This window comes from Papio anubis, chromosome 10 (genome assembly GCF_008728515.1).
Source record: "Papio anubis isolate 15944 chromosome 10, Panubis1.0, whole genome shotgun sequence".
In the NCBI taxonomy this organism is placed as follows: Eukaryota; Metazoa; Chordata; class Mammalia; order Primates; family Cercopithecidae; genus Papio; species Papio anubis.
Genome location: NC_044985.1, coordinates 49,992,229 through 50,018,398, shown reverse-complemented (window position 1 = coordinate 50,018,398; position 26,170 = coordinate 49,992,229). Strand labels below are relative to the sequence as shown.

The 26,170-nt window shown below is 34.4% G+C and overlaps 1 protein-coding gene across 6 annotated transcripts in view; it reads left to right on the top strand.

Annotated features, from left to right (window-relative positions):
• Nucleotides 1-26,170, top strand: part of SCN9A (sodium voltage-gated channel alpha subunit 9) — a 188,013-nt gene that overhangs the window by 108,819 nt on the left and 53,024 nt on the right. For all 6 annotated transcript variants that reach the window (XM_031651326.1, XM_031651324.1, XM_031651325.1 and 3 more), the window contains 2 exons: nt 922-1,398; nt 24,259-24,379. In XM_031651326.1, the coding sequence (XP_031507186.1) occupies nt 922-1,398; nt 24,259-24,379 (598 nt within the window). The remainder of the gene's footprint in view (nt 1-921; nt 1,399-24,258; nt 24,380-26,170) is intronic.

Below are 26,170 nucleotides of genomic sequence, written 5' to 3'. Positions count from 1 at the left end.
TTTTGTATTTTTAGTAGAGACGGGGTTTCACTTTTTTAGCCAGGATGGTCTCGATCTCCTGACCTCGTGATCCACCCACCTCGACCTCCTAAAGTGCTGGGATTACAGGCGTGAGCCACCGCGCGCGGCCTTTTTTTTTACAATGTTGAGTTCACCTGCACTTCTACTTCAGTGAGAAAAAAATAATAATTAACTCAAAAATAAGACTTTGTTTCAAGAGAATAGAAATTGTCCTGACCTTTTTTGTAATCTCTTCTGGGGCCAACATAATAGGCAATGAAGCCAGCCAATCATAATGCCATTATTGCATGTGAATCAGGTTCAAGGGGCAGGTCCTTTTCTGTGCTTTAAAAGTCACATTAAGTAGTATTCTAGCATACTTCTTGGACAGAATATTTCATTACAGGAACTTTGTAAGTATTGTGTGTTTCATTTGTTGGAACAAGTGACATTTATCTTCTGGTAAAGTGAACAAAGATCTTTAGCACAATAGAAAATAGTCACAATCGTCTTGTTCTGCTTGTTTCTCACAAGTAATAAAGAATGATAGATGAATGCTAGGAGAGTTTTTTGGGTTCATAAACGGGAACTTGATTAAGGAACTACTGCTACAGAAATGAACTTAGAAATGACGTAATGATAATGATGAGGGATCATTCTCTCTGCTCCCCATGGTAGTTCTTCCTGGGTATGGCTGATCCTCTCCTGCCAAGTCTGCTGGGGCTAGTCTAGGGATACAGTGATGAAGAGTCTACCCTCTCCTCTGTCTCTCTCATGTGGTCTTATCCGTGCATGAAAAGGTGCAGAAATCTTCGTTGCTGGTTTGTATTGTGGCCTATATTCAGAAAAGTGTGCTTATTTTATTTTTTTTATATTTCCTGTCTCCCTATTTCTCTACCCCCTCTCCCCACCCTGATATAGGTCCTAAACCTATTTCTGGCCTTATTATTGAGTTCATTTAGTTCAGACAATCTTACAGCAATTGAAGAAGACCCTGATGCAAACAACCTCCAGATTGCAGTGACCAGAATTAAAATGGGAATAAATTATGTGAAGCAAACCTTACGTGAATTTATTCTAAAAACATTTTCCAAAAAACCAAAGATTTCCAGGGAGATAAGACAAACAGAAGATCTGAATACTAAGAAGGAAAACTATATTTCTAACTATACACTTGCTGAAATGAGCAAAGGTCACAATTTCCTCAAGGAAAAAGATAAAATCAGTGGTTTTGGAAGCTGCGTGGACAAATACTTGATGGAAGACAGTGATGGTCAATCGTTTATTCACAATCCCAGCCTCACAGTGACTGTGCCAATTGCCCCTGGGGAATCCGATTTGGAAAATATGAATACTGAGGAACTTAGCAGTGATTCAGATAGTGAATACAGCAAAGTGGTAAGAATGCTTCATATACTTTGTGTTTCATGTTAACAATTAGTATGAAATGAATGAAAATTTCAGATTTCTGTTGCCATAAGTTCTTCTTAACGTTGCATATAGTGATGGATAGTTTTCTGTGCATGACTACACAACAGCTTCCTGAAGATTTATCTGGTAAAGTTTAGTTACTAGTTCTTAATAATTGATTTAATCTTACTTAGCTGTATGAGAAAGCACCAGGTATCTTTGAGCCTTCCCATTCTTCATCCCATGTTGCCTGTCAGTTGCAAAGTTACACACAGTCTCCCTCCACAGTGCCTGTTTGAATCCACCTCTCCTTTTCATCACCTTTCCTTTGTACTCACTATTTTTTGCCTAAACCATTTCAAGCAGAGTCTCGACTGATGCCTCTGCTTCCATTTTGCATTTACTCTAGTTTACTTATTTGATTAATTTCACTCACGCAGATTCAGTCCTAATCATTTCACTGCCATGATGTATCCATGATCTGCAAAATCTCTCTCTCTCTTTTTTCTTTTATTCTCCTTTGTGAAAAAAAAAAAAAAAAAAAAGGAGACAAGTCTCACTCTGTTGCCCAGGTTGGAGTGCAGTGGTGCTATCATAGCTTACTGCAACCTTGAACTCCTGGGCTCAATGATCCCCCTACCTCCACCTCCTGAGTAGGTGGGACTATACGCCCATGCCACAACACCCAGCTAATTTTTTTAAAAAAAAGTTTGTAGAGACAAGGTTTCACTATGTTTCCCAGGCTGGTCTCAAACTACTGGACTAAGGCAATTCTTCAATCTTTGTCCCCAGTTGCTGAGATTACAGGAATGAGCCACCACACCTGGCTATCCCCAAAGTCTCTTGAATTATGTATTGTGCACAAAGCCTTCACACTATGGCCCTAACCAGCTTTGACTAGCTGTATCTCCTAGTGCTCACCTGAAGATTTTTACCTGTACCAAACCAATTTCCTTTTAGGCCATAAACACTGTCCACACTTTGCTTGGGATTTCCTTCTCCAGTCAAAATCCTTCAAGGCATCACCCTTGTATTTATCATTTATTAAATTGTTAATACTTAAATCACAGTTGGGTAAAGGTTAAATGAATTAACATGTTAATACATGTAAAACATTTAGAACCATACTCAACATTCTCAAAATGTTACTCATTTCATCCCTCCTAATTTCTTCCCAAGTGGATCTAGTCCCTTCTCATTTTGAACCCCAAACAATTTTATACCTCTTCCTGGATTCAGTAATCTAAAATTTTAATTTTTTGAGAAATTATGGTATGCCTCTAATGGTACTGTAAATTCATTGAGAACAGAAACTCTTTTAAACCTTCTTTTGTGCCCTCCTCTCCCACGCTTACCTGCATATTTCTAGTGAGTCAAGGTATATATCGAACTGTATTTTTTTTGTGAAATATAACAACCGTATTACAAATTATGTTTATGGTGTTGTTTTAAAGTCTTAAGGTATCATTTAAAAATAATTTTTTGTTTTCTGTAGCTCATGTTAGGAAGTATTTGACAGATAGTTACCAAATATCTTCTATCTCCTTAACTTACTAAGACTCCACCCTCCATGAATTTATAGTGGCCTTTGAAAAAAGATTATATGGAATAATCATTATATATATATACACACACACTATATATACACACACATATATATATGTGTGTGTGTGTGTGTAAAATGCTCAGGAGGCTGAGGCATGAGAATCACTTGAGCCCCGGAGGTGGAGCTTGCAGTGAGCCAAGATCGTGCCACTGTACTCCAGCTTGGACTATAGAGTGAGATTCTGTCTCAAAAAAAAAAAAAAAAAAAAAAAAAAATCTATCTATCTATCTATATATATATGATTAAATTAAATTAAAACAAAATAAAATAAAATACTCTATATTTAATTGAGTGAATAAACTATTAAATCAATAAATCATGATATATGTTTCTATGTAGCCAAGGACATTTTTTCCAAGATGGTAAAGTAAGGAATAAAATATAGTCATCTCTTGATATCTAGGGGGGAGTGGTTCCAAGGCTCCCCACAGAGACTAAAATCTGCAGATGTTCAAGTCCTTTATATAAAATGGCACAATGTTTACTATATAACCTACACACATCCTCTCATATGTACACTTTAAATTATCTTCAGATTACTTATAATGTAAAACTAAATAACTAACACAGTGTAAATATTTGTTTTACTGTATTTTTATTTGTACTCTATTTTTTATTTTGTACAATAAAGTTGTATTTTTATATTTATTTTTTCCAATTACTTTCCATCTGTAGTTCGTTGACTCTACAGATGTGGGACCCAGGGATACAGAAGGCCAGCTTTATTTTATTTGTATATTTTAAAGTCTTTTACATGGAAGAAGTAATACTCCCAAAATTTTAAAAGTGTGTTCATTTCAGCTTAAAGTTAGAAAACAAGCTTCCACGTATGCCTTTTAAGGAGCAGGCAACTAGATTTAGTATCATACGGAAAGGGAAACTAACTCAGTCACCCATTTTTTTCTAACTAACTCAGTCACCCATTTAAAGAAGATTAAAATTATAAACTCCAATCACCTGGCAGACAGTTGCTCTCAGAGTAAAACTTGGATTCTAGGTGTTAAAGTCCTTCAAGAGCTGGGCAAAGTCAACCAAATACTTCTGAAATTATTTCTTAACATTTACGAGGAATTATTTCTTACCTGTTCATTTTTCTTTCTTTTAAAGCCAATGGCTGACCTTTCATGGATCTCCTTAGCTGCTGACAAAATTCTTATTCTTAGTATGTTGAGTTGTAACATTTTTAAGGGAACCTTATAGAACTTTCCATTTAGCACTTCATTTTCTAACTGAAAAAGCAGGCTCATTAAAAGGAAGTGATTTTATTCACAGTTATAAAGCTAGAGTTGTACAGTTATAAATCCAGAGTTATATAGTTGTACAGTTATAAAGGTAGAGCCATGTCAAGAGTCCCAGTCTTGTGACTTACAGCTCAATGGAATTTCTACCTCTCTTGCCCTCTCTTTCTCCATTTGAAAGACAAAACAAACATTCCTATTGAACTTAATGTTCAATTTGTCTCCCCTGGGGTATAAAGCCATGCAGCTATAGAATTCATATATCTGTGGTATGCAGATGAAGGTGTGTTGTCATAATGGTCAGCTATCTTTTATAATTAGTGATTTTATTTGTCTTTTGTAACTGAAATAGATTATTTTAACCATCTGTAAAATTACTCTGCCACTTATTCCATGAGCCCTTCCTAAAGAGTATGAAATCTAGTGTCCTATAAACTGAGTTGTCTAAAAACCATTTGATGTTAATATTTTAATATTCTTGATTTTCACTATTTTTTCTCATTACATAATGGTCATATCTATGTGATAAAAGAGTGTACATTCTTATTCTATTACATTTCTATGGTATGCACAATCAAATATACAGGGGTTTGTGGCTACCTTAGAGGTTGTAGTAACGGGTACACAAGCCAGTATTTTTAAGTCATTTAGCATAGTATTTGAATTAGCAAGCTATTAAAAAAATTTTTGTTATCATCGATTTCTGCATCAATATTATTACCCAAGAACTCAGGTTCTTAGTGCTACTGACTTCTAATTATGAACTTTGAAAGTTTACCCTTCTTCATAAAAAATTTTCCATGACATATCTCAAGGTATGTCATCTTAAGTATAGACAAATCTACCTGAAGATGTAAGAATTGAGAAATAATGAAGGTTCAAGATCTAAAGGAAATTTGTTAGATAAGATATTAAGCTGTGGGCAACGATAAAAACCTATGTCTAAGGTCTTTCTTTCCAGCCTCTTCAGATTAAAATGTTTCCAGTTTAAATTTTGTCATTTTTGTTTTGTTTTGTTTTCCCATTTGGATCACCAAAATAGTGCACATTTTCTTTATTTGTCTAAAATGTTTCTAATCCTCCTATGCTAACTTTTCCTGCTGTAATTCTCATAATCTTCATCTCCCACTTGAGTTCCTAGAGTCTTGAACTGTGAATTCCCTCCTTTGCAACTTTTGTTTTTTTCATATCTGAGATGCCTTTGAAATAGTGATGGTTGTGTTTATGATGAGCCTGGATGAGCCAAAAAGGCAAATTCGATTACCCAATAGAAAGTAACTCCTAATTTATATATTTATGTCATTAAGTCTTAGCCACTACCTTGGGATATGATTAAGAATGCCACTTTTAATTTACGAGAAGAAAACAAACAACCCCATCAAAAAGTGGGCAAAGAATATGAACAGACACTTCTCAAAAGAAGACATTCATACAGCCAACAGACACATGAAAAAATGCTCATTATCACTCACCATCAGAGAAATGCAAATCAAAACCACAATGAGATACCATCTCACACCAGTTAGAATGGCAATCATTAAAAAGTCAAGAAACAACAGGTGCTGGAGAGGATGTGGAGAAATAGGAACACTTTTACACTGTTGGTGGGACTGTAAACTAGTTCAACCATTGTGGAAAACAGTGTGGCAATTCCTCAAGGATCTAGAACTAGAAATATCATTTGACCCAGCCATCCCATTACTGGGGATATACCCAAAGGATTATAAATCATGCTGCTATAAAGACACATGCACACATATGTTTATTGCAGCACTATTCACAATAGCAAAGACTTGGAACCAACCCAAATGTCCATCAGTGACAGACTGGATTAAGAAAATGTGGCACATATACACCATGGAATACTATGCAGTCATAAAAAAGGATGAGGTCGTGTCCTTTATAGGGACATGGATGCAGCTGGAAACCATCATTCTCAGCAAACTATCGCAAGAACAGAAAACCAAACACCACATATTCTCACTTATAGGTGGGAATTGAACAATGAGATCACTTGGACACAGAAAAGGGAATATCACACACTGGGGCCTCCTGTGGGGAGGGGGAAGGGGGGAGGGATAGCATTAGGAGATATACCTAATGTACATGACGAGTTAATGGGTGCAGCACACCAACATGGCACATGTATACATATGTAACAAACCTGCACATTGTGCACATGTACCCTAGAACTTAAAGTATAATAATAAAAAAAAGAATGTCACTTTTTAAGATAGAATATTTGCCTCAAATCTTAGCTTTTGATATGACCTCGAGCAATTTACAAAAACCTTTTTTTCAGTTTACTTATGTGTAAAATAGATTGTAATAAAAATTACATGATTCTCATAATTAGAAAATGCTTACTGAAAAGTAAGTGCTAAATGTACAATTATTATAAGTATGGAATTGAGTGCTTACATACACAGTGTAAGTAGCTGTTGGCTACAGATTGAATTTAAAAGAGATAGCATGATGAAGATCAGTGCTTCAGAATCTTAGTGTGTGAAAGACATACTTGGGGACTTTATTACAAATGCCTGTTCTGGATCATATCCTTTGAATTGTCTTTGCCTAAATTTGGATGCAACTTCAGAATCATTAACAACGTTTGCAGCAGCTACTGATCATTAGAGACTACTATGAACAAGCATACACCAACAAATTGGAAAACCTAATGGAAATTGATAAATTACTCAATACATACAACTTGCCAAGACTGTATCATGAAGAAGTGGAAAACTCGAACAGACCAATAATGAGTAACAAGATTGAATCAGTAATTAAAACTCTCCTAGCAAAGAAAAGTCCAGGACTACATGGCTTCGCTGATGAGTTCTACCAAACATTTAAAGAAGAACTAATATTAATTCTTCTCAAATTATTCCAAAAAAATCAAAAGGAAAGGAAGTCTTCTAAACTCATTCTATAAGGCCAGTATTACCCCAATACCAGAACCAGACAAGGATATACACAAAAAAAGAAAGCTGGAGGCCACTATCCCTGATGAGCACAGATGCAAAATGCCGCAGCAAAATACTAGCAACTCAAATCCAACGGCCTATCAAAAAGATTATTCACCATGCTCAACTGGAAATTGTCCCAGGGATGCAAAGATGTTTCAACATTTGCAGAACAATAAACTTTCTACATTATATCAACAGAATGAAACGTAAAAACCATGTGGTCATCTCAGTAGACAGAGAAAAAGCATTTTATAAAATTTAGTATCCTATGTTTGATAAAAATTATCAACAAATTAGGTATGGAAGAAACATACCTTAATGTAATGAAGGCCATATGTAACAAACCCACAGCTAACATGATACTAACCAGGGAAGAGCTGAAAGCTTTCTTTCCACGATCTGAAAGAAGACAAGGATACTCACTTTCACTACTTTTATTCAACATAGTAATGAAGTTCTAGCCAGAGCAATCAGGCAAAGAAAGAAATAAAGGACATTTAAATTGGAAAGAAGGATGTCAAATTCTCTCTGTTTTTATATAATCTGATCTTAGATACAGAGAATTCTAATGACCCCGTGAAAAAAAATAGATTTCATAAATGAATTCAGTAATGTTTGAGGACACAAAATCAACATGCAAAAATCAGTATTATTTCTATATGTTAACAACAAATAATCTGAAAATAAATCAAGAATGCAATACCATTTACAATGGCTACAAAAATAAAATACCTAGAAATAAATTTAAACAAGAAGATGAAATATATTTACTATGAAAACTATAAAATATTGGTGAGAGAAATTGAAGAGGACACAAAAAGGGAAAGATATTCCATGTTCATGGATTAGAATAATTAATATTGTTAAAATGTCCATATTACCCAAAGCAATCTATAGATTTAATGCAATCCCTATCAAAATACCAATGACATTCTTTACAGAAATAAAACAAAAACAGTCCTAACATTTGTATGAAACCACAAAAGACCCTAAATAGACCAAGTAACCTGGAACAAAAAGTACAAAGCTGGTGGCATCACCCTGACTGACTTCAAAACACACTATAAAGCTATAGTAACCAAACAGAATGATACTGACATAAAACAGACATATAGAGCAATACATAAGAATAGAGAGTCCAGAAATAAATCTACACATATACAGTTAACTGAGTTTTGACAAAGTTTCCAAGTACATATAATAGGGAAAGGACAGTCTCTTTAGTAAATGGTTCTGGGAAAACTGAATAGCCACATGCAAAAGAATGAAATTAGACCTTTATCTCTAAATTTTTATATAAGTCAACTCAAAATAGACTAAAATGTAAGACCCAAAATTACATGACTGTTAAGAAAAAAAAAAAAAACGGGGAAAGTTTCATGATGTTGGTCTAGGCAAGGATTTTTTTTGGATAAAACCTCAAAAGCACAGGCAATAAAAGTAAATATAGACAAATTGGATTATATTAAAAAGCTTCTGCACAGCAAGGCAAATAATCAATAGAGTGAAAAGACAACCTACAGAATGGGAAAATATATTTGTAAATTATGCATCTGATAATGGGTTAATATCTAAAACATATAAGGAACTCAAACAACTCAACAACAACAAAAAACAAATAATTCAAAAATGGACAAAAGACCTGAATAGATATTTCTCAAAAGAAGACATAGAAATGCCAACAGATATATGAAAATATGCTCAACATCACTAATCATCAGGGAAATGCAAATCAAACCTATATTGAGGTATTTCCTCACTCTAGTTAGAATGGCTACCATCAAAAAATCAAAAGATGAAAGTATTAAAAGGATATGGAGAAAAGGGAATCCTTACACACTGATTGTGAGAATGTAAATTAGTCCCACCATTATGGAAAGTAATATGGGGGTTCTTAAAAAATTAAAAATAGAATTTTCATATGAGCTAGCAGTCCCAATACTAGGTAAATATCCAGATGAAATGAAATCAGTATATTGAAGAGAGAGAGTAAACATAGAATGCTGTACTCCTATATGTTTACTGCTGTACTGTTCACAATAGCCAAGTTATCATATTAACCTAAATGATCATAGATAAATGCATAAAGAAAATGTAGTATATAAGAAAAATTGAACACCATTCAGCCATAAGAAATAATGAAATCCTGTTATTTGTGGCAACATGAATGAACTTGGAGGATATTATGTTAAGTGAAATCAGCCAGGCACAGAAAGTCAAATATCTCACACATATGTGGAATCTAAAGAGTTGTCATAGAAGTAGATAGTATAGAGTAGCGATTATCTGAGGATGGGAGGCTTGGAGGAGCGAGGTATGGAGAAAGATTGGTCAATAGGTACAAAGCTGCAGTGAGATAGAATAAGTTCTAGTGTTCTATGGAATAGTTGGATGACTAGAGTTAACCATAATGTACTGTATATTTCAAAATAGCTAGAAGTTTGTAAATGATCTCCTCACAAAGAAACGATAAATGTTCAAAGCTGTGGATCTGCTGGTTACCCTACTTGATAGTTACATAATGTATACATGTATCAAACTATCACATGTACCCCATAAATATGTACAATTATTATGTATCAAAAATAATTTTTAAAATAAATGATGGTAACCTAATCCCTAGCTTACCTGGATTCGGGTTTCTGAGATACCACTTTCTTTATTCAGGGGCTATGGATATATTCCCCCTTTTGGTTGTTTAAGAACCTGCATTTTGAGTAAGGGGAAATAACATCACTAACCTCTGATATCTCTCCCTCTCCTCTCCCTACCCAAAAACCCTCTCTTTTATGACTTAGCATCCTTGTTTCTCAATATAGTTTACGCAGAATTTTCAATGCTATCCTAGTATAAGTTTTCAGGTTGGCAGATTTCCTCACCCTGATAGATAGTTAAAAATACACTGCAGAATCAAATCAAAATATTTTACAATAAAACATCTTATCAGAAAATAACCAAAGAGATGAGTTCAAACAAACGGTTTAGTCAAATATCTTAAACAGTTCTGAGTAAACAAATGGAAATAGAACAATAGCACTTCTCCGAAGACACAGTGTCAGAATCAAGAAAGACATGCTGTTATCTCAAAGGTATCCATGAGAATAATACACTTTTCACTGTTTCTAAGAATGCAGGCACTGAACTGATGACTCTTCTCAGAGTCAGTCTTCTCTTGAAGTGCAAGGAAGCCCTCCAAGCATGCTCCAAACATTAACAACACACTACACAGGTTTTGTTTTGTTTTGTTTTGTTTTTTTTAACCATTGGCAGTGAAGTGCTTCCTCATTATAAACCTTAAAGGAAGCATGAAATGCATCCATTCATCAATAAATATCTATTGCACCTTACTATGCTGTAAGCACTGTGCTAAGAACTGCTGAGGGAAAAAAAGATCATGTTCTCACACAACTGCAATAATTTAATATCTGGATTAACTTGAAAGTTAAAATATAAGGGCTCAGGGTCTACATATATAAGACTGTGAGCTGATCCAAGGATGTATTAGTTTATTAGTGATGTAACAAATTAGCACAAACTCGGTGGCTTACAACAACAGAAATTTATTCTTTTGACAGTTCTGGAGGCTAGAAGTCTGAAATCAAGGTCTGAGCAAGGCCATGATTTCTCTAAAGGCTATAGTGACTATCCTCCCTTGCTGCTTTCTAACTTTGGAGGTTGTTGGCAATCCTTGCAGCTTGCAGCTTTCAGCTGCATCATCCCAATTTCTGGCCCGGTACCCACATAGTTTTCTCCCTGTGTGTCTCTGTCTTTTCTTCTTATAAGGACCCCAGTTACATTGGATTTGGACCCACACTAATGCCCTCATCTTAATTGTGTCTGCAAAGACCGTATTTCCAAGTAAGATCACATTCAAACATGCCAGGGTTAGGACTTCAACATAACTTTTGGAGGATTACAATTCAACCCATAACAAAGAATTTTGACTTAGAAGACTGGATGGTTTTTTTTTTTTTTTTTTGAGACGGAGTCTCGCTCTGTCCCCCAGGCTGGAGTGCAGTGGCCCGATCTCGGCCCACTGCAAGCTCCGCCTCCCGGGTTCATGCCATTCTCCTGCCTCTGCCTCCCAAGTAGCTGGGACTGCAGGCACCCACTACCACGCCCGGCTAATTTTTTGCATTTTTAGTAGAGACGGAGTTTCACTGTGTTAGCCAGGATGGTCTCAATGTCCTGACCTCGTGATCCACCCGCCTCGGCCTCCCAAAGAGGTGGGATTACAGGGACTGGATGGTTATTGATGCAATTAGGGATATACTGATGGAGGAGAAAATTGAGGCGGTAGGGGAAATACAGTGTTTAATTTGGTGGCATCATAAATTTGAGCTACTTGCAGTACAGGCAGTGAACCTGAACAGGAGGTATATAGAAACACAAATCTTAAGGAAAGAAGAAAAGTCAGAGTTGTAGATAGGTTGGAATTTTGTATGTTAACTTTTATTTATCACAGGATTGTGTAGGGAGTCAGTTCCCTGGGAAACCAATCCTGAGAGAGAAATCGGTTTGTCTAAGATTTACTGAGAGCTGTTTTCAGGAACGATACCTAACATCTGTAAAAAGTGAGGGATGCAAAATTATTGGGCAGAGAGGGAAGCTGAACTGTTACAATTGCAACAGAGATTTCGGCTGATCCTATCGGCATCCCTGGTGCCAGGACGACCCTTTGGAGTAGTCCCAAAACAAAGCAAGAGAGTCAGGCCTTTCTTCTCCATACCATGCCTTGGATGCAGGCTTTCCATTTACCCTTCCAGGGGAGAGGGGCATAACCTTGGGGGAAGCACCTCCCTTCTACCACGATAATGCCCAAAGGGGGATTCGGATGTGAGCCTTCAGCAGCCAACACTTTTGGCAGCTGGGTGAATGAGCAGCTCACTGGAAAGCAGGATGTGCACAGTGCCTTATAGCATGTACTGCACGACAGAGCCATAGACAGAAGCTGAGAACAGTGGATCAAACACATTTGAGAGGTGGGTGCAAAAGAAGAAAGCACACACACACACTACACACACACACACTACACACACGGATAAAATGTATACAGTAGCCCCTTTACACATATTATATAATTTTCCCTTTTGTGACCTCCTTAGGAAGTAAATGTAATTCATCTATATTTGCAGATGACTGAGATTCTAAAAGATTAAGAAAAGATTCGTTTAGTCACAGATGTGTCTGGGGGTATTTTTAAATTTAAGCCCCAAGCTTTAATCGTTATATTACATGCCATAGAAAGGCGGGAGAGTGAGTAGGAATACAATTGTTTTCTGCTATACCTCTGCAATGGTGTAATTCAGGACGAAATTTCTGTTGTAATGGTATTGTACATTTGCTGATTCATTGGGATTCTGATATTGTGCTTCTAATCCACCTTAATGCTGACTGATTAGGTTATAGTTTACCTTGGTAATAATGTGTGATTTTTATATTTTAAGTGTTTAAATTTGTTTCTTCAAAACTATCTTACTCCCTTCTTTATTGAAAAGTAAAACTGATTTTACTTCTAGAATATATTTCTTTCTCAAGACTACATAACCCTTTCCTTTCCATTTATTCAATATTAAACGCATATTTTATATATCATAGTATTTCATGTGTATCTGTATATTTATTTGCATATATATTAATGTATCTCTATTTTTTCATGCAAATTATTGATAAATATGACAAACTCGTCTTGACCAAACTCAAGTTCTTGTGGCTTCTGCCTGATATATTCATTCTTTTCTGGTGAAAGCCTTGCTGAGGTTAACTATTAGGTTCTTAGTGCTACTAAGACTTACCCAGCTCTCCCTGGCTTGTTGATGAAATTGGCAAGTGACTCAGAAATATCACTAAAGTCCAGATCACTGCCTTTAAAGCATCTCCTTTGTCATGACATATTATGTTATTACAGAAAAGTATTAAATCAATTTGGCATAATTTTTTCTACACATCGCTTTGCTCTCTTTGAAACTTTGTGTTCTCTCAGGACAATGTATTAAGTAGAATTGATTTATTATTATATTATCTTCCACATTAAAGCTATATTAAGGGCTAGGGAATACACTTACTGCCACACCAAGGTACACATGTTAAGATCTTAATTATTTGAATAAATCTATTTTACTTAAGGATACATGGATAATCCCTGTTTTTTTTTGTATTATGTTATTTTTGGCTATTTCGGGGTCAGGACTCTGTTTAACTGCATGCAACAGAGACTTAACTATATCAGCATAAGTGGATAGAGCATTCTATTTTCACATTTTAAAATTTCCACAGAGGGCTGGGCGCGGTGGCTCAAGCCTGTAATCCCAGCACTTTGGGAGGCCGAGACGGGCGGATCATAAGGTCAGGAGATCGAGACCATCCTGGCTAACACGGTGAAACCCCGTCTCTACTAAAAAATACAAAAACCTAGCTCGGGCGAGGCTGAGGCAGGAGAATGGCGTGAACCCGGGAGGCGGAGCTTGCAGTGAGCTGAGATCCGGCCACTGCACTCCAGTCTGGGCGACAAAGCGAGACTCTGTCTCAACAAAAAAAAAAAAAAAAAAACTTCCACAGATCAGCGGTCCACGTGGCCTCCATGTCCTAGGCTCCAACTCTTCTCCCTTCTGCCAGTCTTCATATGTGTTTTTTCTTCTATCTTAATGCCTATAATTAGAGGTGACTGTTCCACCTACAGCTTTATATCCAATACTCAGGTAGGAAAGAGAAAGAAATAGACAGAAGCAGAAGTAATGACTATCCCACTTGCCTGAGGAAAAGCAAAACTTTCCCAGAGATCCTTATCCAACTTTGGCTTATGTCTTATTGGCAAGAACAGTGTGACATGACCACCCCTAACAACAAGGAAGCCTGGCTGAGGCAGGACATTTATCCAGGCATATTGCTGCCCTAAATAAAATCTGGATTATCTTAGTAAGATACATTGGAAGACATTAACAAGGTCAGACATGCTTCTCCAATATTATTACTGCTACTAATTATTATTATTCCTTTATGAAAATGTCAAAAGAATTGAAAGATGGTAATTTTCTATTTTAAGAGATTTAGTTACTAGGCATAGTTTGGAATAATGTGCATCAACTATAATGTTATACTTTGAAACATATTGTATAAAATTACCAAGAAACAAAATTTATTTTTTATTTACTGAATTAGTATATATGAAAATAAGAATATATTAAGTTAAATAATAAAAAACTAAATATCTAACCATTTTTAATATGCAAAAAGTAGAAATTTCACGTGGCTCAACATAGTATAAAGACATAAGTAAAATATAAACTTTATTCTGCCTGTATAATCTTATTTCTTAATTACATAAATATGTTACTGAACACAGATATTTTGTTTATTTTTTGTATTTGTGCATAGTAGAGAACACATTAAAATTTTCTATGACTATCTGCCCAGGATTGTAATAGGCATAGAGTTTTTCTCTCCTAAATTACACTCATGAAATATTTTTGACCCCCTATAAATATTGAGTCCCCCAAAAACCACACTAAAAACTTCATGTACTTCAAAGGTAAAGGGTGATTGATCATTGACAACAAAAGTTTACAGTCTAATAGTTGCACCTTAGATAAATACACAAAAAATTATAACACAGAACAAAGCAAAGCACAATCCATAACAGGACACTAAACTAGTCCATTGAGGATGCATTGAGTAAGGGGCTATATCAGGCTGACTTCACATGAAAGGAGGTGGCACTTAAGCCAGACCTTACAGTATGGAGAGAATTTCACTGGGCAGATGTGGTACAGAAGGAAATCTCAGGCAGAGGAACGAGCATTCATGTTGTTCACCTGATTCACTCATTCATTCGTCTATCCATCCATTCATCTATTCAGTGTTCAGTTTACAAAGTCATTATCTTTAGAGAGACTTAAATATGCTTATTATTATGAAATGTAGTCATTTTATTGACTTGATAAAAAGTTGTTTCAATATTTGCAGTTCTCAAAGTTAAATATTTAATGTCCTTTTACAATGTGGTGGTTTTAATTACATTGTTATCAAGACTTTCTCTCGTTAGATTTTTTAATCAAAGTTTTTTCCTTAATTTAGATTTATGTTCTGCTTATTACTACACTTTAGAAAATGTAATAATCTTTTTAAAATGCATTTGACTTTGAAAAATTTAGGGATTAGTTACAGTTATGCTGTTGGGTAAAACTGGCATTTGATTGTATTTTTTATGCATGGATTTTTTTAAAAGCACTCTTCTGTAGAATTGCACTTAGACCATTTCTTTTTTTCAGGTTGTTTCCAAAGAATTTGAAAAATCTTTCCATCTTCATTTGTTTATGTGCCTAAAAACAATGAAATATTTGTCTGACATATTCAAATCAATGTGTCTTGTTCTCTATATTTTGATAAATTTGGAAACTTCACTTTTTTGCAATGCTGTTTAAAATGTCAAAATTAATTAATTAAAAATAAAAGTCAATCAAGACATGCTAATTTTAGAATACGCTTTTTAAAGCTGCATACTCTTACTCCCACTTCACCCCCTATACTGAGAATCACTTATATTTAAATGTTGCTTGCATTTAAGGAAAAATAGAATGCAAAACATTGCATTAGCACATTATAGTAAATTCAATTCCTAAATAATAGAATTATGTAACTGTTTAATTGTTTTAAAGTCTCTGTTGAATGACATTTAATCTTAGTATTGTGATTCCAATATATTGCTTAACGTTGAGTATATAGCATGTACTTTCAAATATGTAACTAATTTCTACTTATAGGTATATGACTTTAAACATTTTAAAACACAGTTGACTAAACTCTTTCATCATGCTGCATTTCTAAAATTCAGTACCTAACCTTCTTACTTCTCACAGGGGTAAAATCAAACTGGATCAATCAAGGATGCAGCTCTGTGCTTTTAACCAGGCAGAGACATATGTCACCACTTTTACACAGGTTACCTAAAAAAATCATACATACGATATTTTTTCAATGTCTTGCATGCTGTTCAGCTACAAAATCTTTCTGCCTGACCCATTGCAAGAGAGTAGAAACATATACAGTTGCTCAATAGATAAAGCGACATCACAGCATGTCACCAGGACAATTCTATTATATTTTTTGTGATTCTCTTGATGACTTCTTTGATGTAACCTTCATGTGCTTAAGTGATTTCAAGTGCATGATCTGTAGATTTTTATTGAATTGATTATAAAAGTAAAATGCAGAATGTAACAGTAGCCATTGAAGCAACATTTGATTTGAAAACCTCTATCAACTTCCCTTCCTGATTAAATCTACATAAAAATATAGAGATGTTTATCACATTAAATTGTCACATTTAAATTAAGTAGATCAAAACTCTAAAAAATTGTGGAAGAAATGTTTCTGGCATAAATATAAAATCTCAGAGCAGGAAAGGATCATTGTAGTTCTAGCTGTATATTTATGGATAAGTAAATTGAGACTCAAGCTTTCTTAGTACACATCTAGAAAGTTGGGGTCAGAGCCAAAGTACCCTGCTTCTAGTATAAACTTTGAATACATTTTGAAATGGTTTTAAGCACTGTTAGTTATGGGACTTTATTTTTTTTAAATCAACTCAGTAATTAATTTGATTTTATTTCCTCCTATATAAAATGCATCACTTAAAAGTTGATAGGCCTTGCCTATGAATGAATAAGTGATACGTGTTCAAAATGTTTAATTTTATTCCAGAAGTAATATTACTCATTGATGAGAATAAGTTTCTGATTACATACCTAATCAGAGCGGCCTCTAGAAACTAAGAGGTTTAGATAGAGCACATTATGAAGTGAACACTAAACCTATCTATCAATAACACATAGAAGACTTTTACTGAAATTAGATACAGATTAATATGTATTGCCTTATTGAATATTTCTAAAAGGTATTAAAAATACATACTAAGATATATTTTAATTTTAGCATAACTTGTTGAATGAACTTTAATAGTACTAGGATGGGGGAAGGAATCTCTGTCAATAAGAATTTTGACTATTTTTTATAATCTAGTTCATATTTTGAATTTCTCTGTCATTGTTGAGATGTTTGTATTATTGTTATCTTTTGTGCAATGATGAAAGCAAAACTTTATCCTGAAATTGACACACCCTAGGGTGTGTCATTGCAGTTTCAAATGAAAAATTAGTTATTTTTGTGTTCCAGTTTATTCAAAGATAATCTTAAAGGTGGCCTAAGTGAAAGATTTATTTTTCTTTTTTTTTTTTTTTGAGACGGAGTCTCGCTGTGTCTCCCAGGCTGGAGTGCGGTGGCGCGATCTCGGCTCACTGCAAGCTCCGCCTCCTGGGTTCACGCCATTCTCCCACCTCAGCCTCCGAGTAGCTGGGACTACAGGCGCCCGCCACCACGCCCGGCTAATTTTTTGTATTTTTAGTAGAGACGGGGTTTCACCGTGTTAGCCAGGATGGTCTCGATCTCCTGACCTCGTGATCCGCCCGTCTCGGCCTCCCAAAGTGCTGGGATTACAGGCTTGAGCCACCGCGCCCGGCAAGATTTATTTTTCTATTTCAAATTTGGTGGGGATTTAGAGGCAATATACTCATAGAAAACTATTTTATTCCAGAATATGGTGAATTTTCTTCAACTAGAGCCTAAATAAGGATGCATATACGTCCAATATTATCTATATAGGCATAGATAAAACATACAATTTTTGAGAAAGCTATTTCTAGAACTATATATACATGCATAGACATATAAACATATGCGTATATATGTTTTGAATTCATAAATTATTATTACTTTTTTACCAAGCTATTAGAAAAGATGAGGCACATGTTGTAAATAGTCATCCTCTTAATCAAGAAAAAACTGAATATTCAGTTAAGAATGACTTGAAATATGGCACTTTAGCAAAAGTTGCTTACATAAGGGATAGAGTTACTTTATTCATGTAAAATTTCTATTTACATTATATTTTCAATATTAGAAATCCACATGTTTAAAAAACTAGTAATTATTCAGCTCATTAAAATTCACTTTTCCTTGCCCTCCTTCATTGTGGGTAGTATTAGTGGTTAACAGAAATGATTCAGATATCTAGGTAGCTTACTTTGTGTTTGTCATTCTTGCTTGTTTTAAAATTATAGATAATATTTACAAAGCTTGAGTCTGAGTATCTACACTTTGCCTTTGTGTTTGCTAAGGTTCCAATCCTTCTTTACCTACATGTTGCATTTTTTAAAGCTGGCATGAATAGTAAAATTGTCTAAATGTTTGCTTCTAAAGATTTTAAGATACTCTGACTTGACCCACTGTGTTCCAGCTGCTTTCTCTGCCAACAGTATAGCAGTTCTGTCATGCGCCTCCGTGTGAAGAGACCACCAAACAGGCTTTGTGTGAGCAACATGGCTGTTTATTTCACCTGGGTGCAGGCGGGCTGAGTCCAAAAAGAAAGTCAGCGAAGGGAGATTAGGGTGGGGCCGTTTTATAGGATTTGGGTAGGTAAAGGAATATTACAGTCAAAGTGGGGTTGTTCTCTGGCGGGCAGGAGTTGGGGGTCACAAGGTGCTCAGTGGTGGAGCTTTTTGAACCAGGATGAGCCAGGAAAAGGAATTTCACAAGATAATGTCATCACTTAAGACAAAGACTGGCCATTTGCACTTCTTTTGTGGTGGAATGTCATCAGTTAAGGCGGGGCAGGGCATTTTCACTTCTTTTGTGATTCTTCAGTTACTTCAGGCCATCTGGGCCTATAGGTGCAAGTCACAGGGGATGCAATGGCTTGGCTTGGGCTCAGAGGCCTGACAAGTTCTGTGACAGAGCACAGAGACAACCCTTGAATATCAATGGCCACTTTACACTCCTAGCTCTTACTAGTAAATGCTTCTGTTCTTTTCATTAGAAAAATACTTCAAGATGATACTATAGGACCTGGCTGAGAAATCTGTAGCCAGTCCAGCCTTCTTATATGGCCAAGTGTTGTTGCTTTTGTATGATTTTTAAAATATTCATATCTTATCATTTAGTCATGTAAGTGTTCATGTTATTGGATAGAAAGTGCCCTAGGTAGAAGATTCTGAGAAAAAGAAGAGCTCTCCATGAAATCATTGGTTTTATTTTGAATTTCTCTGGTGGTGGCTGAGATTTGACCTCATTATTTCACCAACAGAATACTATAAAGCATGTTGACCTTGTGATGGAACTGTGTGTTTCATGCTGAATGAGTAGCTGTTCCTCCCAGAGCCTACACGATATTTCTCTGCTAGCAATAGACAAAGAAAAATAGGAAAGGAAAAAAATCGGTTTTATTGCCTTTTTTTTAAAAAAAAGAGGTAACGTTTTAGTTGTCCATAATTAGAATGTGAGCCCAGAATTTATTGCAACTAGTTAATAAACTGACAATTTTCTGCTAAATTAGTGAAAGTAACATTAAAACTTAGACAACAGAAGAAAATACAGTTGAGTTTTCCACTGATCAATAATATCTGGAGTATTTTTAAATTATTTCCATTTTTTCCTGAAATTCCTGAGCTTCAGTTATTTTTTAACTTGAGGCATTACCTTTCAAAAAGAATCTTGAGAAATTTCATATCAAAAACAATATTGCAGAGACCTTGAGGGGCCCAGAAATCTAAATCATGTTAAGAAATGTCATTACACTCAAGATGAAAGGCACAAATAGTAATATCAATAATATTAATGACCTCCAATTTTAAAAACTCTATAAAAGGATAATGTTCACACTTCTCCAGAAGGAAAAAAATAAAGGCCCTGAACAATTGCAAGAGAGAAGAAAGGTTATCTTGGTTCTGCACCAGAAGAGGGTATTTAAACAACTAGTTATCCTGTAACATAATGGGAAATTGGAAAATATTGGACTCTTATGCCACATAGTAACTATGTGTGGAATTCTTCTCAAAGGGTCCTTTGATCCTTTAATCGAACTTTACTATTTTACTCCTTAATGATTCAAGAACACAATTGTAGATATTGATGGTAAAACTATGCAGTTAAATTAAAAGATGGATAATAGTAACTTGAAACTAATTTTAAAATGTCTTTCTTGCTTATTAACAGATAATGGCGCTTAGTTTACCATGAATGTCTGCCATAATTTTTCTTCTCTTTTATACCCATCTCCTCCTTTTGATTTTCTTCTCTCAACTTTCTTACTGTCTTTTGTGAGTATTTTAAGTCTCTGGTGAAATAACCATTCTAGGCTCTGCTCCTTAAAGAATATCTTTTTTTGTTGTGTGAAGCAAACAGTTTATAGTATGTACTTTAAATGTAACACTTTGAGGTTCTTTTCAGCATCAATCATTCTCTTTGAGTAAGGTTTTTGTTGAGTTCTGTGTTTTGTACAGTGCTGCTATATGTTTGATAGTTTCTTCTTTTGAGCGTTAGATTATCAAGTCATTAGATATTCCTACTTCACACCTCTTGGAACAATAATTAACTAAATAGCGTTAACCACCATCCATGATAGCATGAAATAGGCTTACATTGTTAATGTTTATCTTAGGAAATGCCAGTGATAAATTTGTAAGTGAACAACTTAGGACATGTTCTAATGTGATACATATATTTAACATAATTTCTACTCAAGCAGTATAGTAGAAAACACAGCTTCAAGGCAATCAAAGGGAAAACCATGAAGAATAATAAAGCTTTTAATTTGAACATATTTTCAGTAATTGAAAGGAGCATCTTAAATAGCTACATAAGTTTACAATCAAGATAAGGATTATTTCACAGCTATAGTGTTGTATGGATGCACACTGAAAAATATGGAAAGATATGCCAATTTCTCTCTCTCTCTCTTTCCTCTCTCTCTCTCTTTTCTCTCTCTCTCTCCCCTCTCTTTCTCTCTCTCTTGATTACCTCAAGGGGGTTGAATCAAGGAGATAGTGGAGGAAACTTTAATTTTGCACTGTAAATATTATACATTTAAAATGTTTGAGTCAACTGTATCACTTTCATATTTTTAAAAAGACACTTTTAGAAGGCACTTACAGTCAATATCATATTATTCAATGAAAAGGCAGGAATGCTAATTATGGTACACTTCTGATTCCTAATACTAATGAGTCCACCTTCTTGATCCTATGCTTACATTTATATTTATTTTATTTATAAGTAGACTGCCAATGATAAAAAATTGATATTTCCCTTTTATTAGAAATCAAATCCATGTGAAAATTACAGAAGGTCCTATTTATAATAGCAAAAGAAAATTTTTTCATACTAAAGCATTTATTTCACTTCTCTAATATAGTATAGTCATTCTTTCATTTCCAAAATTACTTGGAAAACTAAACAACAGATGATTGAGTTTAAAGAAATGAAATATAGAAAATAATCATATAAAATAATACAAATAATTGATATGATCTTCCTTATATAGTACTTAAATACGGTGATGCTTACTGTGAGAATTCAATATATTTTACCACAGGAAAAAAACTTTATTATATATATCAGCCTTTCTATATAAAGGTATTCTCTTAGAACTCTGCTAAAGAACCTTATACTGTAGCAAGTGTAGAATTCAAAGGTCAAATTGATTAGAACTGTCCAGATTGCTAAAGTGTGCATATAAATATTTAATTTTATATACAGTATTGAAATAGTTACTGTTTGAATACTTAATGCATTCCGAAGAAAACCCTGAATGTGTAAGACTCTATTAGCCATAATAATTTGACTATAAATACAAATTAATTAATAATAGTTCATATCAAATATTTTGATAATTTCTGACCCATTAAACAATAATATTTAATAACTTTAATTTATGACATAAAATTATGCGCCAAGCTGAATTCAATTGACCATAAAAAAATATAAAACCTGCATGTGAAAAAAAAAGTTTCAATGGCAAGATACACTATGTAAAATCACTGGAATTTTTACTTGCTCATAAACTAATTTGGCATAAATCTTTGTTAATGCTCTCTTAAACAGTGAGAGAACCAATTACTGATGTTGAAGATGCTTTCATGAATTTAGCCTAAGTCAGAATTCTGCAAATAAGAATCATTTTATTTAAAAATTGTTACCAGCTCAGAGAAAACAATTATAACTATTTCCTATTGTTAATATTGTGTCTAATAGCAGGGAGGTGATTTGTATTCTTTCTATCAGCAATTCCTCCCACTGCCTTACCTCAAAACCCAGGCCAATAATTCTTTTTTCAGAATTGAAGGACTTGGTCTTAACTTCACAGAATAATAGGGCCGTGTCTTTCAGTTCCCTGATGATAGTTCACGTGCAGCCGAGAGGTCAAGAATTGAAGCCATTCAAACTGTAGTCTTCTAAATATGGTACTTTGGATTTTGTGGCAATTGGCACAAAATACATATTAGTAATTATAAGTTTATCCAACATCATTTCCTGGATTAATCTATATTTTAAAACTTGTCATATATACTTTAAAACTCATTCTATAGTTTCTATTTTAAAACCTGTTCTATAGTTTTATAGAATATTCAGTTATAATTAATTTCTATTTTCTAATTTTAGATTAAACTAATTTAGATGAATTCAGTCCATTTAAAGAACCTGTTTTTGAGTGAAATTGTGTACTAACACTTTCATAACTGATACTGTCATCAAACTCATGGACCTGGTGGGAATAATGCCTCTAGGCCAACGTAGACTAGAGGAGTTCACTTAACAGTTTGTTCATAATTCTTTACTCCAGTTATAAGAAAGACTTGGTCTGCTTACATCATTCCTTATGTACAATACTTTATCAATGCCATTTTTATGATGTTGTATACTAGGTGATAATAATAGCATTGAGAATTTAATGTGGTACCCATCAAGAATACTTCTAGCTTCCAAGTCAATCTCTAAAAATCAAACCTTTGGATTGGGCCTATGATATTAATACAGATTCATAGATCAAGAATCAATTTATCTGAAATAAGTACTTTATTATTTTTAGCACTTGCACTTGCTTGAACTACTCTGAAAAAGTTAAAGTTGTAACTTAATAAGAGAATTGTGTTGTAGTAACTAGCAGCTTCCAATATTCACGTGTCATTTAGCAAATGAGAATGAAAAATTAATTCTTCCATTGATATGCTGCTTTACTCCTTTATAAAACAATATTTGGGAAATTTGACAGAGTTTTGCTACAATTGCTGTATGTAGTTTTTGTAAAGATTTATTCGTGTGTGTGTATGTGTAAACATCATGGTTACTCATAAAGCTCTGGGTGGGAAAAACCTATTTGTGTTATGATCAGTTATATGATCATAATGACAATGAATTCATTACTCCATGTGTAAGTCTGCCATGTTTAATTTTCTTCAGTCTTTGTTTCAGAGTTTGCATGTGGTGCTTACTTTAGTAGCCACTTTCTTGACATTATAAATAATACTGTTTAATCTTTTCTACAATGTACCAAAATGTTATATACAAAATAGGTAGTGTTGGTATGGTCATTGGCATTTTGATTTCAAAACCATATTTGATTTTGTGGTCTTGATCAAAGAACTTCTATCTATATCATCCTACTACATGTATTTAAATCCAAGAGATAATAAAAAGTACATTTGGACTTTATCTTGAACTCATCTTTTTAAAAAATTTTAACTATTAAGTTTTTTGCCAACTATTTGATCTGAGCTTTCAATTATCAGGCATTAGTAATTTCACACTTGTATTATATTGCAAATAGGGTATAGGTTGTCCTCAAATAATGATTGTCAGTGTCCATAAATTTATATTAAAAATTAAAAAAAAGTAAGATGTGGCCAATACTTTCCAAAAGTGATAGTTAACATCAATATATTACCTTATCTAATTTTGGCCACATAACTGTTACTGTAATAAACATAATAAAGTTTATTATTTTACAGGATGGTGTAGATAGAAAGATCAAGTATAGATACATTTAAGGTTACTTGACCTCAATATGTGTTTATACATTTTTATGGCCATCATACTATTAATCTTTTTTTCATAATACTTTGCATGAGTCTGATTATTAAATAAGGCTTAAATACCAGATTTGAATGAACTCTAAATGAACTACCTGGTGGGGTGGTAAATTCCTTTCTAGAGATTAAACCAATCAAGCTCCTCAGAGTGCAGCACAGTTGATAACCCTTTCCCTGGAGAAGGAGAAGAAGCAGAGGCTGAACCTATGAATTCCGATGAGCCAGAAGCCTGTTTCACAGATGGTAAGACAAAAATTGAGACCTTGGTTAGCATTCCTTTATTAGTGTTTTGGAGTTTGTTTTAATGCGTAATACTTACCAGAGTTTGTTGGTAAGTCAGAAGACTCCATTCCATGCTGATTCAGCTATAGCTGTATGATGATTAAGGGCAAGTCACTAGAGCTCTCTAAATTTCAGTTTCCACATCTATGGCACTTGACTAACAATAATTTCCTATCACTGTATGTTAGACTGTAAGCATGCTACTGCTTCTTATTTTAGAGCCTTAATTCATATTTCCAGATCAGTGGAACCACTAGAATACAAGTTAATGAAAGAGTTTATACTTTTGTCCTTTTAATAAAAAATGGAATCTACTCACTAACTCTCAGAAAACTGTTTGATACTGTTGACCACAGTCTCTCTCAAAATTCTTCCTGTCCTTAGTTTCAGAGGCCATAGTCTACCTTTGGTCTTTTATTTGTCTTAGAATTCTGAGTTCCTCTCTCTATTTCTTTAATGAGTGTTGTTTTTCTGCACATCCTGTAAATAATGATTTCTCCCCACATGTTCAAACTTCAGTTATCTTTTCTTATTCTGAAGCTCCGAGGTGTTTCATGCATGCCTGTGGCTTGAAAAGCCATTTCTGTGCTATTGACTCTTAACATCAGTGTCTTTGCTCCTGACCTCACTCTTGAGTCCCAGATCTGCTTACAATTCCCCATTGGTCATCGCCATCTGTTGTTTTTAAAACATTCCAAGTTTAATAAGTTTTTTTTGAAAAGGGCAAAAACAAAAACAAAACTTTAGCATGTTTTACAGCTTCCTCCAGTCTTTATTAGTAACTTCATGATCTATCTTACCCTCAAGCTAAAGACTTTGAGAGAGCCTTAAAGTTTTCCTTGCTAGTCACAAGTTCATCAGGAACTCTGGAGATAGGGCCCAAGCCCTCGAGAGGATTTTCATGCACACTAAAATGTGTGAATCCTTGGCCTTCAGGGTAAAGTCTGAAGTCCTTAACTTTACATGTAAATTTCTTTACATTTGGCCTTAGTCTCTTATTTTTTAACAGTACTTCTTTCTACTCCTGTATGCTTTCTGATGTACTGAATTTCTTACTACTTCTGGAATTTGCCAGGGATAATGCAGTATTGTCTGAACAAGTATTATATCATCTAAGTAAAAATACAAGCCCAGCATAGGGCTGTAATGTAATACAATAACACAAAGTTCAAACTTTGGAGCCTGATAAACATACATTCTAATTTGCCTACTTATTATCTGTCTGTGAGAACTAGTACACAATTTAAAATCTTGTTCTTCAGATATCCCATCTGTAAAATGGGGATATCAGCATCCACATCACAGCGATGCTAAGAGGATCAAATAAGATAATGATTATAAACTTACTAGCACAGTGTCTATCTTCCTTCTTCTACTTTTCTTGTTCTTCAAGGATTCTGTTAACAATCTGATAAAGAAGCTATGATAACACAGATGCTAATAACTTATTTAGTCATGGGCTTACCCTCTGCATTAGTATTTTTTGAAAAATCATCGACTTGCTTTCAGTCTCCAAGATTTTCTCAACTAGTCTCTTATAACACTCACACGTGAAGCAAAATGATTGGAAAATAAAGACATTAGTAAACTACAGTGAGTGCATGGTTTTTCTTTAAATGCACACCAAATATCATTTTATGTAAGGAGCAAAGGTGTATGACATCCAGTCAATATACATTTTGCGCTTGCTGAAATTAGTGCTATAAGGAAATGCAGATTTTCCTTTAAAAGTGTCTATGTTATAGGGATTTA